The sequence below is a fragment of the Anomaloglossus baeobatrachus genome, chromosome 1, assembly GCF_048569485.1.
Source record: "Anomaloglossus baeobatrachus isolate aAnoBae1 chromosome 1, aAnoBae1.hap1, whole genome shotgun sequence".
Lineage (NCBI taxonomy): Eukaryota > Metazoa > Chordata > Amphibia > Anura > Aromobatidae > Anomaloglossus > Anomaloglossus baeobatrachus.
In genome coordinates, this window is record NC_134353.1 from 299,643,776 (window position 1) to 299,659,445 (window position 15,670).

The window sequence follows — 15,670 nt, forward strand, 5'->3', positions numbered from 1 at the left end:
GGATGTCCCGCAGCTGCACGTAATTGCATGTCAATTATTTATGCGGAAATACCTGCGGAATTCCTGGCCCTCCACTATGGAGATAGGGCCGGGACTTCCGCAGGTAAGCCGCATGAATGTCCGCAGGTTTACCGCAGCTATTTCGCTGTACTACCGCAGCTATGAATAGCTGCAATTTCCAGGGAGTAGCTGCGGTAAACCTGCAGACGTACCTGCAGATATATCCGCAGGTACAAAGTCCCGTGGGCACATAGCCTTAGAATGGCCAAGTTAAAGTCCAGACCTGAATCCAATCGAGAATCTGTGGAAAGAGCTGAAAACTGCTGTTCACAAACGCTGTCCATCCAACCTCACTGAGCTCCAGCTATTTACAAAGGAAGAATGGGCAAGAATTTCAGTCTCTCGATGTGCAAAACTGATAGACACATACTGTAATCTCAGCAAAAGGTGGCACTACAAAGAATTAACTTAAAGGGGCTGAATAATATTGCACGCCCCAATTTTCAGTTTATTTTTTACAAAAATTTAAAATAAGCAATATATTTTGTTCAACTTCACAATTGTGTCCCACTTGTTGATTCTTCACCATAAAAATTAAATTTTTTATCTTTATGTTTGAAGCCTGAAATGTGGGAAAAGGTTGAAAAATTCAAGGGGGCCGAATACTTTCGCAAGGTACTGTATATCATATGAGAGAAGTATGTATGTTTTTCCTTCTGGACTGCTCATTCATTCTCAGAAGTCTCAATTCATGCGTAAAATATGTCTTCAATGAAAACAGATTGTCCACTTATAGGTATAGGAGGTGGCTGTTGGTGCTCATAAATTCTATCGTCTGTATCTACTTGTGGTTTCTCCCTCTTCCATACAATTTGATAAGAGCCAACTGTCATCTCTTATCTTAAAGGAAACCTGTCACCGCATGTTTATAATACTTACCTAACGGTAAGTGCAGATCAAAGTTTGCCTGCACAGGACCTCACTGTCGGCTAGTGTAGATCACGTAAAATGCGTCATGCACACTAGCTTCAGAAGGAGAACAAAGATGGCCAAAAGAGGAGGCACGGGACCCGGAGAACGGAGACGCCCATCCAACCCATCTGCTCCGCGCCGACCGTTAGGTAAGTATTATGAACATCCGGTGACAGGTTCCCTTTAATAATGTGAAAACCTGTCTTCACTGAATACAAAATTTAGAGATTTTACCCCTGAATTGAGAAGCAAAGATCAATCCGGGAGGAGAGAAATGAAAATTAAAATAACTGGTATTTTTTAATTCATGGCTATTACTAAGCTCACCAGGCTAATAAATGTGATATTTAAAAAACTTAAAGCACCACTGCAGCGTTTTTGTTTTTTTTCAGTGCTGGAATGTCACTTTAAATCTAACTCCACTGGCCCCATTCTTATACTCATCCTTTTTCGGCGCCGCTCCGGTCCTGAGGCGCCATCTTGTGACAGTAACTTCTCACTGGCCAGAAGTTATGTCACAAGCTCTCAGTGCATCTCTATGGCAGAGAGAACGAGGCTCTCAGAGATTTACGTTGATGTGTGACCTCCTGCGTGCTCCATGAAACATTGGAGATGCTGGCAGGTCACAAAGTGCCCAAGAAGGACCAAAGCGATCCTAAAAAAAGATGAAGACGGCAGCAGGGGAGCATAAGACGGGGGCAGGTGTCTAAAAGTCTAAAGCACCACTCCAGTGGTGAAATAGGAAAAAACTCTGGAGTGGTGCTTTAAACATTGGATAATGTAGATTATTATGGAATATTATCATTGTCTTAAATAGACACAAGAACTGCTGCCTTTGTTCATATCATGAAGTATCACTACCAATGTATTTATACGCCACATTATCCTGGTAATTATTGTTTATCCCAGAGGCATGTAGAATAAACCTTTGCCAACAGACCACCTTCCAGAAGATCTCCCCATTCCTGGTTCCCTCATATTCTACCCATACTGAATACCTTCTTTTTACTATATACAATATAAATTTACCCTCCTGTTATACAAACCATAAAATAACATCTGGAGAGATCAAAATGACAAAGCAGTAGGTAAAGCACTATCCCCATAGAATTAAAGGGAATCTGTCAGCAGGTTTTTGCCACCTAATCTGAGAGCCGCATATTGTACAGGCAGAGATCCTGATTCCAGTGGTGTGTCACTTACTGGGTTGCTTAGTGTAGTTTTGAAAACCTACTGATGATTAATCAGTGATTTTATCATTAGAGGACTACTTGTCCTGCTGCCAGGTAGTCCAGCATATTCATGAGCTCTGTATAAAGGCCACTTTACACACAGAGATAAATCTTTGGCAGATCTGTGGTTGCAGTGAAATCATGGACATATTGTTCCATTTGTTCACAGCCACAAACCTGGCACTGATTGTCCACAATTTCACTGCAACCACAGATCTGCCGCAGATTTATCTCTGTGTGTGACAGGGCCTTCACTGTTATATCTGCAGTAGAGAAAACATTGATTTTATCAAAATGACAGCAAACAGGTCAGTAAGTGACACATCACTAGAATCAGGGTCTCTGTCTCTACATTATGCTGCTCTCAGATGGAGGAGCAAAAACCTGGTGACAGATTACCTTTAATGGTCTAATTATACAAAGTCAGTGCTCCTTTTCCTGGTTATCTTATGAATACCACTCTAGAAAACCATTTTGCAAAGCAGATCTACAAAAAAGGTTTCACTGTATGTTAATAAAATAGTCACAGGATTTCTGCAAAAGTACAGCACTATTTCGGTAGCATTGTTACCCTATTGATGCATGGTGTCAAAACCCTATATAATGGAAACACTGTCAGAAAAGATAGTAAGCACTTTTCCCTTCTAGTGTACGGAAAGGTTTTCTGGTGTCCGCTTGTGGGTATGGAGCCTCTTGATATCACGCAGTTGGTTATGATGTTACTACATTATAATGTAACTTTTGTTTAATAATTGGGTTTATGAAGCTAAGAGCATTCCTCTGAAGACCACACATAGACAGTCATGCCCTAATATAAGCCATCTGGAAAAGAAAAGGATGATACAACCCAGGGTGTGGGAAACAACACAAAAGGAACACTTTTAGCATAATCTCTCACCCAGTGAATTAATAATTGTGCTGAAATACAATTAGGTCAAAAGTGCATATGATGCTTATTGTCAATTGTGAATATATGAACACATTCCTCAGGGTGTCCTCAGCACAGATGTCCTTATTATGTCTGCTATGAGTAACTTCTTTTATACTAATGGCCAGAAACTTGTTGTTTGTCCCATTAAAAGAAGAGTTTTAATCAAAGCTTCCAGATCTGTCCATTGTGTAAAAGCCTTTCCATCCCCAACGTGCAGCTGTGCAACAGAACGTCTCTTTGTCATCTGATCACTGATGCTACAGAGATCCCATGGAAATCAGCCTTCAATAAGGAGCTAAAGAAACAATATCTACTCAGGGGTTGTTAAGCCTTGTAGGATGCCGATTTGGCTTCAAGGTATCTGTTTACTTAAGAATTACAGGTGGCAAGAAAATGCCTTACAGAAGATGGTGTAGCAAGGAATAGAACAGTGGTGGCCATTGTACACGGCCATCAACTTACTCTGCACTGGAAGTCTGAACCTTCTAATCCTAAACAGCCAGAAGTGATCACGGGAAGTCCAGATTCGTCTTCTTCTATGATGGTGAAACAGTAACCATCCGTCCTGTAAAAACCCAATGATAATTAATAACTTACCAATAAGTCACATCCGATAAATTAACTTAACATTGCTACTTTGTAGTAATTACTTATACATAAACCATCAAAAATGCATCTACCATAATGATTTATTGTTCCTATTGGCTAGACTGTTTTTATTATTATTATTATTATTTATTATTATAGCGCCATTAATTCCATGGTGCTTTAGAAGTGAGAAAGGGTATACTTAAAAACTAGTACAACAATCATTAACAGTACAAAACAGACTGGTATAGGAGGATAGAGGACCCTGCCCGCGAGGGCTCACAGTCTACAGGGAATGGGTGAGGGTACAATAGGTGAGGACAGAGTGGTTGCACAGCGGTGTACTGGACTGAGGGTTATTGTAGGTTTTAGGCTTGTCGGAAGAGATGGGTCTTCAGTTCAGGTTCCTCTTGAAGCTTTTCATGGTAGAAGAGAGTCTGATATGCTGGGGTAGATCGTTCCAGAGTATGGGGAAGGCACGGGAGAAATCTTGTATGCGATTGTGGGAAGAGGAGATAAAAGAGGAGTAGAGAAGGAAATCTTGCGAGGATCTGAGGTTGCATGCAGGTAGGTTCCGGGAAACTAGGTCAGAGATGTAAGGAGGAGACAGGTTAGGGAGGGCTTTGTAGGTCATGGTTAATGTTTTGAACTAGAGTCTTTGGGCAAGGGGAAGCCAGTGAAGGGATTGACAGAGTGGGGAGGCTGGGGAATAGCAATGAGAAAGGTGGATTAAGCGGGCCACAGAGTTCAGGATAGATTGGAGGGGTACAAGAGTGTTGGAAGGGAGGCCAGAGAGCAGGAGGTTGCAGTTTTGTCCTGAAGTACCTGCAGGGGTAGCATTATATATTGTTTGTATTGTATCCTTCACCTCTTCATCCTTTTTGCTGTTGAAAGTCACAGTCCAATGGTTCTGGGGGGAAGGGGTTTCCAGAAAACCCTTTTTTGTTTCAGTAGCCCTCATTGTATATGCTTTGTAGTAATGAGGCCTGTGGGCCCTCCAAACTAAGAGGCCAAAAATGCAGCTGTGCCGGATTCTATTCCTATAGGTATCCCACTGGGCTTTCATGTGCATTGTGTTTTTGATGTAGATAGATGCAAAACACAGCTTGCTTTGCAGCAAACAAGTCATTACACCATTGACTATTTAATGAGGTTATACAATGTGGATTGATGGGCCCAAAAAACTAAGCTGTTCCACCAGTTTCTTGGCCAGGCAGCCATGGCATATCCTCAACTTGCAATACAAGTTCTGTGTCTGTTTTATATATGAATACAGCCATCTTTGGTGGTCTTGATAAAATAATTTCTGCACCGATTTGTCTATGATCTCAGCTGTTTACAGTCTCACCTGTTGGTATACAACAAACAGATGGACACTGCCAGTCAATGTGCCCAACAGGGTAACAATAAATGTCAGCTGTCAAGACAGAACCTGTAGTTGCCTCTTTTAGCAGCGACATGGAATTGGAACGATCTGAGTTTCCATATGTGACTTCACTTATTTGCTGGCAATACCTCTTACAAAGATCGTAAAATCAGCCACTTTACAGTTCATTACGGGAACTTACAGCTTTAAAGCATGCTTAGCATGTGTTTAAGTAGATTCAGGGCAGGTTGTGTTATCATGCCTCATAGTTTGCATGTTTGAAGTATGACAACACTGCTGACAGTATATTCTAGGAGGTTTATTATGGTAATGTCAAAGGTAATACTGTGAGATCGAGTCATGTGCCGTCTTGTGTCATTTACTAGTATGACAGATATCAATTTTCGAGTCAGGAACCCTAGTCAACCTATCTGTAACTTAAAGGGAACCAACCAGCAGCATTTTCATATATAAAGTAAAGGCAGTGCTATACTGATGCTAGGATGCCGAATCCAATCATGCCTTTAGTTGAGAGATTGGATGCTTGATTGCAGAAAAATGTGTAATCAAAGTTGCAGATTTGCAAAGATTTTTTGATTGGCATGTGCATCGGGGCGGGACTATGTAGGTCGAGTCTTGCTTTATTATTTCCCCCCTGTATCCTGGCCTTTCTCTCCCCATTACCACTATTACATTTATGTCTGGCGTGTGCAGTAGAATTGAGAAGTATTTCAGGAACTGTTCACTAAGATGTCGTCGGAGTCAACACCTGGGCATAGCGCTATCTCCAGTTCCATCTTATTGAAGACACTGTGCTCCTGTTTTGGACTTCTCTGATGCTCATGTCGTGAGCAGCGCCAGCACTTTCGCATCCTCTCGTCTTGTCAACACAGGGGAGAAAGGCCAGAAAACCATACACAGATGGAATAATAATGCAAGACTCGACCCACATAGTCCCGCCCCGATGCACACACCAATCAGTGTATTTCTGGAACTTTGATTACAAATTTTCCTGCAATCAAGCATCCAATCTCTCAATTAAAGATATGATTGGATTCGGCATCCTATTGCCAGTATGGCACTCACTTTACTTTAAATATGAAAATCCTGCTAGTTTGTTCTCTTAAATGACATGAAGTGTTACTTCCTACAGCCTGAAAAAACCCTCCATGTAACAGGGTAGCCCATCTACACACCCCTTGTAGCACTATGGCTGGCCTACTCTGCAATTTCAGAGTCAAATGGCTTTATGAGACTTAGGCAGGCTTTACACGTTGCGATATCGCTTCCAAAATATCGTCGGGGTAACGTCGTTACTGACACACATCCGGCGCCGGTAGCGACATCGCAACGTGTAAATCGTAGGTGCGACGATAAACGATCGCAAAAGCGCCGAAAATCGGTGATCTGTGTAGCGTCGTTCATTTCCATAATGTCGAGTCGAGCGCAGGTACGATGTTGTTTGACGTTCCTGCAGCTCCACACATCGCTGTGTGTAGACCCGCAGGAGCAACAAACATCTCCTTACCTGCGCCCCCCCAATGCGGAAGGGAGAAGGTAGCGGGCCCTCCGCTTCTATTGGTCGTCCGATTAGTGACAACAACTTCATACCTGCAGCAGCAACGATATTAAGGAAAGGAGCGACGTGTCAACGATCACCGTTTTTGGACGATTTTGCAATCGTTGATCGCCGCTCCTTGGTGTCACATGCTGCGATGTCGCTATAGGCGCCGGATGTCCGTCACTAACGACGTGACCCCGACGATATATCGGTAGCGATGTCGCAGCGTGTAAAGCACCCTTTACCTGCATCCACCGGCAATGAGGAAGGAAGGAGGTGGGCGAGATGTTACGTCCCGCTCATCTCTGCCCCTCCTCTGCTATTGGGCGGCCGCTTAGTGACACCACAGTGACGTCGCTATGATGCCGAACGCACACCCCCCTTGAAGGACGGATAGTTCGGCAGTCACAGCGACGTCGCAGAGCAGGTATGTGTGTATGAAGCTGCCGTAGCGATAATGTTCACTATAGCAGCAATCACCACATATCGCATGTGCGACGGGGGCAGGTACTATCAAGCTCGGCATCGCTAGCTGATGCTAGCGATGTTGCAATGTGTAAAGCCCGCCTTAAGGCCACTTTACACGCACCGACATCGCTAAAGCGATGTCATTGGGGTCACGGCATTTGTGACGCACATCCGGCCTCATTAGCGATGTCGTTGCGTGTGAAACGTACGAGTGACCGCTAATGAGCAAAAATACTCACCTTATCATTGCTCGTTGACACGCTCCTCCATTCCCAAATATTGTTGCTGCTGCAGGTACGATGTTGTTCGTCGTTTCTGCGGCAGCACACATCGCTATGTGTGACACCGCAGGAACGAGGAACCTCACCTTACCTGCGGCCGCCGGCAATGAGGAAGGTAGGAGGTGGGCGGGATGTTACGTCCCGCTCATCTCCGCCCCTCTGCTTCTATTGGGCGGCCTCTTAGTGACGTATCTGTGACGCCGAACGAACAACCCCCTTAGAAAGGAGGCGGTTCGCCGGTCACAGCGACGTCGCTATGCAGGTAAGTATGTGTGACGGTTCCGAGCGATGTTGTGCGCCACGGGCAGCGATTTGCCCGTGACGCACAATCGATGGGGGCGGGTACGCACGCTAGTGATCTCGCTAGCGAGATCGCATCGTGTAAAGCGCCCTTTAATCTGCCACTACAACATATAAAGCCAACAATACACTTTGAATGACTGAAAGTCAAATAATGCTTTAGCCAATCATTCAGCTATCTCGCCTGCCTCTCCATACACAGGAGCGCTTGCCCTGCTGATTGCTCCTGTGTTCTTTGTAAAGGAGCCACTGCCAAACTCCTCTGGTGTAGGCTTATTTCTGGAGGTAAAAAGGATCATCAATCTGAATCAGACATGTCAGAACCTTAACACCCAAGACAATTATCTGTCCAAATCCCACACACACTTTTCACTTTCGACCGAAAGGTTTGACTGAAAGGTTTGGCTGCTCCTAGTCTAAAATGTATGGGGGGGAGCTTAAATTTAATATGTCAAAGTAATCACTTACTGTAGACTGTAAAATGGAAGAGAGTCGATAGGTTATATATAAACTTATCAATGCTTTTGTATCCTCTAACATAATATTTAAAATCTAAGAAGATTTGTGTGATTTGTTTTATATATAGTGTCACATACTTCCTCACCCTAATATAAAGATAAATAACACAGTTTTTGTTAATTCCCATTCTGAAATGTACTCCCTTTTTATTTTACAGATTTGGGAGCCCTGGTTGTTCTTCCTTCGGAAGGTTTGCCCACAGTTAGATCTTTCGTATATTGTATGAACACAGGGATATGAATAAAGATATTTTTTGTGTTTACCCTTAAAGTGAACCTGTCATCAGAAATTTAGCTATAAAGCTAAAAGTTCCCACCTCTGCAGCTCCTGGGCTGCATTCTAGGAAGCTTCCTGTAGTTTTTGTGGCCCCTTTTATTCCAAAATAAATACTTTACAAACTTGTACCTTTTCGTATGCAAATTTCTTAAATCTTCCATGGGGGCAGGCTGCCTGTTGTACGTTGCTGTCCTACGGCGCCCCCGAACGCTGAATTTCAAACCTCAGGATGCCGCCCCTGGGCGCCCGTGGTCCCGCGCATGCGCTGTGCTACTGTAGCGGTGCCGTGCACTGTGTGCACGTGTAACCGCTGGTGACGCTTTTGCGCGGGCACCGACTGCTCCGCCCGCTCCTCCCATCTATTTCCTGCTGCTGAGCAGGATGGGAAGGAGGTGACGTCCGGTCATCTGGCCAGCGAGCGCTTGCGCAGAACGCTGGAAGAAGAGGGGAAAGTGCGGTCACGAGGTTATGGGCGGCACTTGCTCATGACACTCACAGCGCCGCCCATAACCTCGTGCCCGCGCAAAGTGTCACTAGCGGTCACACGTGCACACAGTGCACGGCACCGCTACAGGAGCACAGCGCATGCGCGGGACCACGGGCGCCCAGGGGCGACGTCCTGAGGTTTGAAATTCAGCGTTCGGGGGCGGCGTAGGACAGCAACGTACATCAGGCAGCCCGCCCCCATGGAAGATTTAAGAAATTTGCATACGAAAAGGTACAAGTTTGTAAAGTATTTATTTTGGAATAAAAGGGGCCACAAAAACTATAGGAAGCTTCCTAGAATGCAGCCCAGGAGCTGCAGAGGGGGGAACTTTTAGCTTTATAGCTAAATTTCTGATGACAGGTTCCCTTTAAGATTAGAATGATGTGATTATTAGCGCTTTTATGAATATATTTGGAAATTTATCTACAATACCTCGTACACTCCTTATAATTATGAAACTTCAGTTTCTTGAGACACACTTAGTTTGAAACAAAATGAACACGTCTCCATAATAATTCTATATTGGTATTAGGTATGGGACAAAGATACAAGTATATGAAACTACATCTAAAAACTTGACGATTTAGATGTCCAAGGAAGAAATGGGACAAAATATTTGGATATTGGGGGCAGAGTTGTAATGCCGATGTATTTGCTATTATTATTAGTTATAAATATACATGCATATGTGTTCAACAGCCTCTGATTTTTTTTTTCCCAACAGTCATCCATTGACTGAATTACGTCACAGGCAAATTAATTTGGCAGGGCATGCATTTCCCATTGAGGTGGCAGAGACAGATTACACCTGGGGTGAAGAAAAGTCTCTGAAACAGACTCATAAAACATTTGAAGCCTAAAATTAAGCCTTTCTTCACCTTTAAATTAAGAACATTACCAGAGATGTAAATCATCTGCCTTACTACAATACAGATAGATAAGAAACGAGTAGTCCAGTGTATGGCATCTATTTACTACAATACAGATAGATAAGAAACGAGTAGTCCAGTGTATGGCATCTATCGCCCCGTTTGTATCACACTGCCAGAAAATTGGTCACATGAAAGGACCATTTCATATGCCAATAACTGGGACATTTAAAGAAACAGTTAAAGTGTGTTTCCAAGATTTCTAATATCTTATGATTCACAAACATGTCCCAACTCACCCATCCACTAGTGCACTGCCTCTGCAGAGTGCAATCATATACAGTGACTCAGATGCAGTAGACACAAAGGAAAGGCACACGGTCATACCCTACATTCTGGCATAGATGCATGGCTTGCAAATTACCGGTAACTTTGATGTTTGTAAAAAAGATAGATCGTTTTTTTTCTCTGCCCATATTTTTTATATCCAACAATAATCCTATTCGAAACAATCTTTCAAGTTTTCTCTATTAATAATGATGTTAACACCCTGTAAAACACTGTGAGAACTTTCTATTTGGTATTAGGGTAGGTTTCCACATGGCACAGATCACTAGAGACAGACTAAAGCCAGACTTGGCCGATATCCCAGAGTATTGAAAATGCGTAACTCTGCTTTTCTAAGGCAACTGAAGCTACAATACCAACACGGCCCTGCCCGTTCCATGATGAGCTCTAACATTGGCTGCATTCAATGTGATTTACAACTCCATTAAAAGATGATTGATAATAACTGCCCTGTTTATGAAATGATGAAGGCGCTAGTAATATGCGGTAGCTAAAACGGATCATCACCTCAAGTTGAAGACATTATAATAATAGATTGGGCTGCCTCGAATCATTTTACTTTTTCATTATTAAAAGAAATGTACCCTGATATTGTATTTTATAAAGAGGCATTTAATTTGGCTGTGAAAATCAAAGGGAACTTGTCACTTGATTTATACTGCCCATGGTGCAGGATTGTAACCAGGTAGGTTTATTTCTGAAACACTCCGACATTTTTGAAAAACATAGTTGAGAACACCATCCTGGGACCATAAGAAGAGATGTGACTAGTCCAGTGATGCCCTCTGCATGTTTCTTCCTACTCCATTCAATTTGATTGACATTTCTATCCCATGTTTGTATTTAGGGAGGCAACGGTCAATCACCTTGGGGGGGAAAGTTGGCCTGGGGCGATATGGGACCAGTCACGTCTATCCCTATACTTCCCGGCTAGCGATTTAAATGGAACCTGTCAGATGCAATATTCATCCAGTACCACGAGCAGTTCTGGGTGCATATTGCTAATCCCTGCCTAACCATCCCTGTATACACTAGTATAGATAAAGAGATCTTTAGAAAAAGTATTTCTAAAGATCGTTTATTATATGATAATGAGCGAGGAGACTATTCCCAAGGATATTTCTCCCCTTAGCTAGTCGGCCCACATAGCTTGCTCGCACGCCCCTGTGGGCGTACTAACATGCTAATGAATACGCAGCGACGCCGCAAATACCTCACTATTCATGGCTTCCGACAGAGGATGGACACGCACTGGGCATGATCCGGAATACCTAAGGCTTCCGATTATGCACACTAAACTGATGCCAGGTGTAAGCTTCACAGCTTCAATGATCTACAGTGCGCATGACCGGAAGTGCTGAGGACTCCGGATCATGCACATCCATCCTCCACCGGCTACCATGAACAATGAGGTATGTACAGCAAAGCTGTGTATTCATTAGAATGTTAGTACGTCTACAGGGGCGTGCTACCATGCAATGTGGGCTGACTAGCTAAGGGGAGAAATGCCCATGGGACTAGTCCCCACACTCATTAGTATAAGATAAAAGATCTTTAGAAATACTGATTCTAAAGATGCATATTGCATCTGACAGGTTCACTTTAAACAATATTTTCACTGAAGGAAAACAAAAATATGAAACTTTGAATTCCATTTTGTGTCACTTCTTTTAATCAGCTTGTACTATGCTATTCAACTTTTATTACATGAATCAGTAAATGTGGCATCGTCTCTGTATAAATCCACAATGCTCATGATAGTAATCTATATACTAAACTCTCCTTTAGGTTACTCTTGTAATGTGCATTGCAGTACAAAGCTGTCAACCTGACAATATAATTTGTTAATCAGGTTATTTAGAAATAATTGGAAACATTAAATTGGTTTGTAGATGGATACATAACATAAATTCAGCCTGTGCAGCTGCATTAGGTCCCACTGCCCCATATCACCATCAAAGCAGCTAGCAGCTTAATACTGGTGATTTGGCCTTGTTCACAAAACTTTAAAAGGGGTAGACACAAAAAAAACAATCCCATTCTTTGTCTATGAAATTAGTGGAGCGCTGCACTCAGAAATTCCATAGATAAAAAAATGGAGTGAATACCACGCATACAAACATTCACCAAATTCAGGACAGGATTTCAGAGGCCCGTTCTTGAGGATCTGAGAGTTCAAGTGGTTGAAAACCCATGCTATCAGCAAGTTACCCCATATCCAATGGATTGGAGCAGAGCTGGACATATCATTGTTGAACTTGTGCAGTCACGTAAGGTTCCAAGAAGTATAAGAGGGTCCCCTACCAGCTCTAAAGCAGCTAGCTGCTTCTGTCAGACACAAAGAGGGGTGCATATACTGTTCTTGTACAGGGACCCTTTCCTGTCTATGCCTGCCACTGGATTGGGGATAAAGGATTAGTCCCAAAAAATCTAGTTAAGGCTACAACATATCCCACTGTAAAGACAAGTAGTGGAATGTAGTCGGATACCTCGCTTACTGATATTCTATAGATTGCTTCAAATATTCAATAGATATACTATACTACTGTAAAAGATGTTAGAAGTGCATGTTTTCCTCCCTTAAAGGGATTGTCCACTACTAGAACAACCTCTTCTGATTCCACATTTCCCCCAGGTAAAATAATAAAAGCCTATACTCACCTTCCACGATATCCGGGCTCGTGGTGCCAGAGGTAGTGTGGGATTGTGACATCAAGTGATCCCAGTGTCCAATCAGCATCAACTTCTGTTTCCCAGCCTTTGGACCAAACAGTCAACAGGAAGTTAGGCAGCCCTGTGAATTAATTCACTTCCTGTGAATTAACTTGTTTAGTCTGAAGGTGGGTAGACAGATGCCGGCGCTGATTGGACCTGATGATAATCTTACATAACAACCCCACGTGAGCCCCGGCGTCGTGAGCCTGGACACCACTGGAAGGGCGCTGGTAAGGGAGGTGAGCATAGGCGTTATTATTTTACCTGGGGGGAGACATGTGGACTCAGAACCCCTTTAAACACAATAATTGTCATTATTATAAATTATCAATAATATCAATATTATCTTCAATCATTTTGCTTAATGATTATCACATAATGTACTGTTAGTATGTAAATCATCATATCTATATATATAATTGCCTTATTCTGTCTGTCTGTCTGTCTGTCTGTCTGTCTGTCTGTCATGCTCCGAAATTGTGTCCTTACGGTGACACAAAGCTGATTGGCCGCTGGGCTCGCCATGGCCCCGCCCCCCCACACGGATTGGCCTCTCGCCCCGGCTCTCTGCAGGTCCCGCCCCCCTCACGCAATGCACGCTCGCTGTGGCCCAACTGACACGGAGCTCCGATTCCCAGGTGAGTACACACACACACATCAGATCACACTCACTCTCACACTCACTCTCACACACACCTCACACACACCTCACACATCACAACATCCTGGGATATCGCTTGCTTCTACACCGGCTCCGTCAGGATCCCAGCAGCGCCAGACATAACCTTGCGATGCTGGGATGTTGACGGAGGCCGTGAAAGCTGGTAACCATTATACACATCGGGTAACTAAGGTCCCTTAGTTACCCGATGTGTATCATAGTTACCAGCGTACACCGGCTCACACTCACTCTCACACACACATCACACACACATCACATCGCATCCACACATCAAGGTCCTGCAGCGGCGGAAAATACACACACGCACACACATAACAGCACACACACACACATACACACATCAGATCACACTCACCCTCACACACACATCACATCGCATCCACATACTCACAACATCCTGGGATATCGCTTGCTTCTCGGCGGCGATACTGTGCTGTGAGCTTCCAGGACCTGACGGAGGATCACATGGCCAGAAGCATGTGATATCTCCGGATGTTGTGAGTATCAGCGCGTATGTGCGATTTCGTCAGTGTCTGTGTGTGTGAGTGTATGCGATCGGGTGTGTGTGAGTGTATGCGATCGGGTGTGTGTGAGTGTATGCGATCGGGTGTGGGTGAGTGTATGCGATCGGGTGTGGGTGAGTGTATGCGATCGGGTGTGTGGGTGAGTGTATGCGATCGGTTGTGTGTGTGAGTGTATGCGATCGGGTGTGTGTGAGTGTCGGCAGAGGAGCACGGCGTGCTGGAGGAGGCTGGGAGCAGAGAGGCTGATCTTGGGGAAGGCTGGGAGGGGGAGGCTGATGCTAAGGGAGACTGTGAGGGGAAGGCTGATGCTGAAGGAGGCTGGGAGGAGAGAGGCTGATCCTGGGGAAGGCTGGGAAGGGGAGGCTGATGCTGAGGGAGGCTGGAAGGAGAGAGGCTGAGGCTGGGAGGAGAGAGGCTGCTGCTGGGGAAGGCTGGAAGGAGAGAGGCTGAGGCTGGGAGGAGAGAGGCTGATGCTGGGGAAGGCTGATGCTGAGGGAGGCTGGGAGGGGAAAGCTGATGCTGGGGAAGGCTGGGAGGACAGAGGCTGGGAGGAGAGAGGCTGATCCTGGGGAAGGCTGGGAGAGGGAGGCTGATGCTGGGGGAGGCTGGAAGGAGAGAGGGTGATGCTGGGGGAGGCTGGAAGGAGAGAGGGTGATGCTGGGGGAGGCTGGAAGGAGAGAGGCTGATGCTGGGGGAGGCTGATGCTGGGGGAGGCTGGGAAGACGGAGGCTGGGAGGAGAGAGGCTGATCCTGGGGAAGGCTGGGAGAGGGAGGCTGATGCTGGAGGAGGCTGGAAGGAGAGAGGCTGATGCTGGGGGAGGCTAGAAGGAGAGAGGCTGATGCTGGGGGAGGCTGATGCTGGGGGAGGCTGGGAGGAGAGAGGCTGATGCTGGGGAAGGCTGGGAGGAGAGAGGCTGATGCTGGGGAAGGCTGGGAGGAGAGAGGCTGATGCTGGGGACAGAGAGGAGAGGCTGATGATGGGAGGAGAGAGGCTGATCCTGGGGAAGGCTGGGATGGGAAGGCTGAGAGAAGAGAGGTTGATGCTGAGGGAGGCTGAGGCTGGGGTAGGCTGGGAGGAGAGAGGCTGATGCTAGGGACAGAAAAGGCTGATGCTGTGAGGAGAGAGGCTGATGCTGTGAGGAGAGAGGCTGATGCTGCGGGCAGAGAGGCTGATGCTGCGGGCAGAGAGGCTGATGCTGCGGGCAGAGAGGCTGATGCTGGTGCAGCATGGGGAATGGAGCACGATGGGGGGTGCGCAGCATGGGGGATGGAGCACGATGGGGAGTGCGCAGCATGGGGGATGGAGCACGTTTAGGAGTGCGCAGCATGGCGGATGGACCACGTTTGGGAGTGCGCAGCATGGAGGATGGAGCACGTTTGGCAGTGCGCAGCATGGCGGATGGACCACGTTTGGGAGTGAGCAGCATGGCGGATGGAGCACGTTTGGGAGTGCGCAGCATGGCGGATGGAGCACGTTTGGGAGTGCGCAGCATGGCGGATGGAGCACGTTTGGGAGTGCGCAGCATGGCGGATGGACCACGTTTGGGAGTG

At 45.4% G+C, this 15,670-nt stretch overlaps 1 protein-coding gene across 7 annotated transcripts in view; it reads right to left on the minus strand.

The window, feature by feature from the left end:
- The window catches only part of BMPR1B (bone morphogenetic protein receptor type 1B), a 642,076-nt gene that overhangs the window by 67,559 nt on the left and 558,847 nt on the right, over positions 1–15,670 (minus strand). For all 7 annotated transcript variants that reach the window (XM_075350987.1, XM_075351009.1, XM_075350978.1 and 4 more), the window contains one exon: positions 3,598–3,700. In XM_075350987.1, the coding sequence (XP_075207102.1) occupies positions 3,598–3,700 (103 nt within the window). The remainder of the gene's footprint in view (positions 1–3,597; positions 3,701–15,670) is intronic.